This window comes from Vicugna pacos, chromosome 14 (genome assembly GCF_048564905.1).
Source record: "Vicugna pacos chromosome 14, VicPac4, whole genome shotgun sequence".
NCBI lineage: Eukaryota > Metazoa > Chordata > Mammalia > Artiodactyla > Camelidae > Vicugna > Vicugna pacos.
The window spans coordinates 59,511,586-59,518,339 of NC_133000.1; the positions used below are offsets into that span (position 1 = coordinate 59,511,586).

General features: G+C 35.9%; 1 protein-coding gene across 1 annotated transcript in view; it reads left to right on the forward strand.

The window, feature by feature from the left end:
- GPC5 (glypican 5) overlaps positions 1-5,138 on the forward strand; it is a 1,165,610-nt gene extending 1,160,472 nt beyond the window's left edge. The window contains exon 8 of the mRNA XM_072976438.1: positions 4,186-5,138. Coding sequence (XP_072832539.1) covers positions 4,186-4,343 — 158 coding nt within the window. The 3' untranslated portion in view covers positions 4,344-5,138. The remainder of the gene's footprint in view (positions 1-4,185) is intronic.
- The last annotated feature ends 1,616 nt before the right edge of the window (positions 5,139-6,754 follow it).

The window sequence follows — 6,754 nt, forward strand, 5'->3', positions numbered from 1 at the left end:
TGACTCTCCGTTAAAATAATTTTATATATACCATTACTTCTTCCACATAGTTTAACTCTGTATATAATGCTACATTCCTTCATAATTAGAGTAATTTTTTAAATTTTAGCTTCTATTATTGCTCCTAAAAATTAACCTAATACTTCGTTCTGTTAAAAGCAACCTGTTCTTTCCTTGTGCACATTAAAAATGTTCTCTTTATTTTTGGTACCACTGAACATTACTACCATGTGTCTTAGGTGTAGGTATCATTTTATTATTATCTTAAGTTTTAATAGTGTTTTAACCCCCTATTATCACTAAATGAAGATATATAAAACTTGATAATTTCATTAACTAGCCATATTTGATCATTCTTATACTGTTTAAAAATAATTTCCAGGATCACTAATTATAATTGTTCCAATACCTGTAAATTCTTGTAACTAAGTTCTGTAGTATGTAACTGAAAACTAGTATATTTAATAGACATATTTTTAATATAGGGTTTTTACTACCAATTGCAAAAGAATGTCATTTTAAAGTTTCTATTTAAAAATTATCTCTAGAAGAAATTTCACCATTACAGTTTAAAAGAGCCCACAACAGTAATATTATAAAATTGCTTAAAATAATTTGACATTTTTTTAATATGAGATGTATGTTGCCTCCCTAAAGTCTTCAAAAATCAGTAAAACAAACTGAGGGAAAGACTTGGATGACATTATGGAATTAAAAACAGCATCAGGAACTGGCAGAAGATCCAAACAGTATTTCCTTTGCTACATACTCTATCCCCCAAAATAAAATCTATTTATCATTAATTATTGGAGAATAACCAATAATTCACCTGATGCAGTAACACAAATGATAACAATCCCCAATATTACACAGAGCTGAAATATCACAAAAAATCATACTACTTTTAAGTATATTTCAGTTTATAGCCAGAAAACCCCATTAATGTTTTAATGCATTGTTTAACTTAAGAGAAATTAGAAGTTCTTCATTATTTTTATATAATTTGTTAAAAAGGAAGACTACTCATCACTATAAAGGGTCAACCAAAGGGGCTGTAAGTAAATCCCACACCCTTGTCCTCCAGAGAATGGAAGGGGTTTCCTATAGAACAGCCCTATTTATTAGTCAGACTCTCTCAAAGTCAAATAGAAAATCACAGAGACCACTTTCACTGATCTCTACCATACGATCTAGTAATTCCACCTCTGGGTATATACCCAATGGAAATGAAAACAGGATCTTGAAGAGAAATCTGCACTCCCATGTTCATTGCAACATTAATCACAATAGCCAAGATATGGAAACAATCTAACAGTTGTCAACGGATGAACGGATAAAGATGATGTGGTATATATAAAACAATGGATTATTATTCAGCCATGAGAAAAAAAGAAAACCCTGCCATTTGCTACAACTTCTATGAAACTTAAGGACTTATGCTAAGCGAAATAAGTCAGAGAAAGAAAAATACTGCATTATCTTATATGTGTCACCTTAGAAAGCTCATAGAAACAGTAGATTGGTGGCTACCAAGGTACAAACTTCCAGTTGTAAGATGAGTTCTGGGTATCTAATGAAGAGCATGGCAATGATAGCTAATAATTACATGCTTGAGAGCTGCTAATTGAGTAGATCTTAAATCTTCTCACCACAAAAAAGAAGTGGTAATTATGTGGAATGATGGAGACATTAGCTAAGACTATCGTGGTAATCGTTTTACAATATGTAAGTGTATCAAATTGACATGTAGTACACATTAAATTTACACACTGTTACATGTCAACTATATTTCAATAAAACTGGGGGACACCACTCAAGTTGAACTGGAGAAATGTATTTTTATAATTTTGTCATTCTCTCTCCTGGATTAAATTCATCAACTGATTCATTCACCTAATTATAACTAAATGCTTACCAGGTGAACACAGAAATTAATGTTGGACTCCATACCCTCAAAGAAAGGAGCCGTAGATAATCAGAGTTCAAAGATCCTTAAAGATCACAAAAGTATGTGTATAAAATTATATCAAAACACATTTTTCCAATAGATACCTATTTTTTGAATCTCTTTAATAAGTGAATGCTCTTAATTTTCTTAACCCAATTCCCTACTAATCTTTTAATATTACATTTATTTTTGTAATAAAATGGCTATCTGTCTTCCCTCACCAGACTGCACACCACCCAGGCAGAAATATGAATTCATTGTCATCTTTGTGTTGCTGTTATGCATAGAAAAGCTTATTTAAAATTAATTTATTAATGTGAGAAATCTCTAAATGAATTTTTCTTTTATGGGTCTTGGGTTGAACGCTGGTAAAATTTACAAGCTTAGTTACTGAAGTCCCTTGAAGAAAACAATCACTGCATCAAATGATTGTGGGACTGGCCTTCTCGGCAGGCTAAGATTTCTTAGCAGACATTGAGGCCAGGTTGTGATCTGACCTGAAACTACAGCCCTGACTTCCGGGCTCTTCAAGGGATCTTTAATTCTTTTAATTTAATTTGTGTCTCAAGGGACCATCATCCTTAGAACTATCGTGTTTGTTAGTGACATCTCTACCTCCGGTGTTAAAATGGCATCTCATTAGAGATGCGACCCCTCCTGGCATTGCCTGACTTGCAGGCGTAAGTTTTAACATCTTACTGTTTTCATATTGTCCTCAACATGGTGCTACCCGGACCTCAGACCAGTGCCTGGCTCATGAGTGAATAAGGAGTCTACCAGCTCAGGAAGGCAGGAGAAAAAGTTATTCATGAATCCAATCCAGGCACTTCTCACAATGCTTAAAAAAGAAAAAATAAATCCCGTAAAGCTCAAATTTACGTAGTTATCTTGGAAAAAAAATTTAATTAATTGCCTTGAGTCCTCATAGCTCCTTGTTACACTCTGGCATAACAAGAAGTATAAAACCATGACTAAAATATTCACACTCAACTCCAGTCCCAATAAAAAAGAAAAAAAAAAGAATTCCTAGTTATGCATCTTCCCTAATGACACAGAAGGGCAAAACAAGTACCCAAACAATGAATAATAACACAGGAGCTCGGACTGTGAAATCAATATGTCAGGTCAGCAGAGCTGAGCCTCGTTGTAATGCTCTCCTCCCTGAATGCAGCAGAGCTGACCTTCTGAATTATATGCATGTATTGACCTGATTACATAAATATTGACTTTTCCTTACATGAAGCTTTTTTTTCAGTCTCACTGTAATTGCGATGTCAATATTTGTGGCTGTAGTAGCGTTAAATTTAAACTTGTTAATTGTGACTGATAGTGGCATGCCACGAGATATTTCAGACAGCCTCACCGTCCCTGTACATGGGTGGCACTAGACAGTAAGTGATAAATCAGTGGTCCTCCAGGTATATCATAGTGAGGTCAGCTTCTTCAAGAAAATCATTATTTCAGCCCCAATAATTTGGGAGCTGGTCTCTTTGTCAGTTTACCAGGTTTTACAACACACAGAAGTAATAACCAGGAAGTGACGATTTTGGTCTCTAACTTTGCCCAACTTTTTGTTTGTTTGTTTCACCAAACACTTCATCCTTAACTTCAATGCCCAGTCCATCCTACTAACAAATTCCTGGATCTATTGACAGATCTCTACACCCCTCTCCCCACGGCTCTGCCTGTGTCTAAAAGGTACCATTGAATATTTGTTACTATTGTCCTTTGACATATTTCAAGAAGGATCCTATGCACAGGTTAGCCTAATACAAAATAAGATCTGTATAAATTCTACTTTTTAAAACTGTCCTACTGAATTATCTCTCCTTACGTGGCTTTATTTTCACGAGAAAGGATTTCACACAGTTCCTGCAGTTGTTACATCTCTGGGACAAGCAATAATGCTATCCCTCAGGACATTTTAATTAAATTTCCTTACTTTGATGACATTAGGGAAATATTTCAAATGCTTTAAAAAGCTGGGAAGCTCATTTCACTTTGTTCTTGTAATATTTCTGAGCACTCCCACTGAAGGTCCCGTCCTTTCCAGTTAACGAGGAACAGAAGTACCTCTGTCCTGTCATGTCAATCATGAAGAATTAGGTGAGCACATGGAGAATGCAACACAAAAAGAATAAAACAATGGTGTCCACACTTTGGGTTAAAGAGCTGTTCTTGACATATCACAGTGAGGTGGTCATCTGTGATCCTGTGTATTATCTGCCTCTCTACAGGGATGCCAGAGGAGATGAACCTCAGTGATGTAAAGCAAATCCATCAAACAGACGGTGGTGGTACCTTAGACACAGCTGGAGCAGGATGTACAGCGGCAACCGAAACGATGGCATTGACACTGATGGGCGCAGTGATGTTACTTCCTGGGCTTTGGTAACTGAACTCTTCTGCCCTGATACATACGTCTGGTTGGAGTCTTGATTTATCTCCTCTCTTCCTCTGAGTGGGACAAGAGATCTTTCTGACCATAACAATTATATTTACAAAAAGGTATGTCACCCTAACTTCTCTGAAGCCAAGCTGGAATGTTCACACAAAGTATTGAAAACTCAACGTTCAAATGATAGACTGAAAACATGCCTTCTTTGAATCTAACTTAAACGTTCTTAAATCCTAACATCTTAAACCTGCAAATGTGAAGAGCACAAAGTGACTCTGAGTAAGAAGGATTTAGTATATCTGTAATTTTATTACCCTCCATCCCAACCTCTTCCCTGCTAAAAGAAAGATGTTTTAAATTGAAGGTGTATTTGCAGGACAATGAAAACAGTACATAGTGTTTCCTAAAATACTGGAATTTGAATTTCATTACATCAATCAAAGCAAACAATGGCATGTCGTACGCATGCATTTTCAAGAGATTCTTCCATTTTTGCAAGCTATAGAAAGAAGTCACTGAAAGCCTGCAAGTTATAGAGTAGATTGCTGGGGAACATTTCATGTAATTTCATTAAAGAAGCGTGATAATTTTTATCCACTGTAAATTAGCCACTGACTAACGCTGAGTATTTTGATAGCATCTGATTTGTATCCCATTATATACAAAAATGCATCTTTGGTATTGTGGCTCTGTTCTCTCCTCTCCCTTTGCCTAATGGATTTAGCTATATTGCATAGCACACACCTGCTAAGGGAATATCTTTAATAAAGCTGTTAATCATTTGGTGGAAAACTTTAAAGAATACTGATCAATGTCTACTGGAAAAAATGATATATTCATCCATTTTCAAAATATTGTTTGCTATTTTTTAAACTTGATACTGAACAATTGACTATATATTTCCAAGGTTCCTATGAATATCTAACAGCACATACTAACTCAGAAAATGTGGCATGCATTGTTTTAGCTCCTTCCCTTTTTTCACGTTAGCAGAGCTTTAATCCACAGCCCCTGATTTCCCAGCTGTGATGAGATGCCTCAGCAGACACTGAGCAGGTACGTCTATCACCACACTTAAGGAGGAAGAGATAAGTCGGCTTTTATTAAGAAGTATCACATCCAGTCGAGAGCCAGAAATCATAATTAATACAATGTGACAGAGCAGAAAAGTAAAGTGCTGAACTTTAAAAAAATTAAAGGATTTGAAACAACCTCTGAAAAACAACTGAAGGGGGGACTCCGTTGACAGCACATATTTGTGAGATGAAATCAATTTGTCCAAAGGAGGAAATTGTATATGATCAAATCCTTTCTTCTCTCGGGTTCTCAATTATCCAAATGATCCAACAACGGTCAAGGTAAACCACAATATTTTTAACCGCCAAATCAGATTTCACTGTCTGTTCAAATGTGCCTCAGACGTGGAAGTGGTGTTCTGCCTGCCAGTTCTGGATGTCATTTCCCAGGCTTCCATCCCACTTGAACATGGATTTCATGATCTGCTTGGCTTATAGCTCATTTGCACCACCGTGCTCCAAAAACTAAACTTTACCATATTATTTTTTAAAATTTTAATGCCAGTCTCAGCTTTTTATTTAAAGTACTTCAAAACAAGCAATACTAAGTCCATCATTTCTGGCACCGGAGCCCAAGTCATGGCTGGCTTGCCATGGCGACACTCCTGATCCAATCTTGGACGAATCAGAAAGACAAACAAACTGAAGAACGTGCTTCGGCAGTCTAAGATGTACCCGGATAAAAATAGTTGATAGAAGATAATTTTAGACATGGCAAGCAATGGTTAAAAGGAGAGTAGTAGCAGAATCAATAGTATGAATGAATATTGTTTTATCAACTAAATTTTACACACGCAAATGGGTGTTGTGTTGTTTACCTCCACATAGGCACTTTGGACTATATGTGTGTGTGTGTGTGTGTGTGTGTGTGTGTGTGTGTGTGTGTGTTGTGTGTATGTGTGTGTGTTTATCATAATGGTGCAGCTAGAGTTCAAAACACTTGGGGGCTTTCAGAGTTTCTTTGAGAATATTTTTTTTTAATGCCTCAGACTCTTAAAGAGCTGGTTTATTCTTTAATACTCCACCCCCTGGCAGCACTTTACATTTGCATAGCACGTTATAATTTGCAGAACTCTTTCAAATGAGATAAAGCAACTCATTTGACCTTCCCCACCCCTCAAAGATGGGCTCAATTTTTAGTTAAATAAAAACGATAACACTGAGGGTTTTTTTTTTTAAATGTGGCTCAGAATTTGCTTCCGAAGAGTTTTCTGTCAGTAAAGTCTAACAACAGTAAAATTGTGTGAATATGTGTCTGCTTTCCAAGATAACTTACAGGATAACTTTCAAGTAAATAAATATACATGTATTTTAAAATATCACTCACAGATC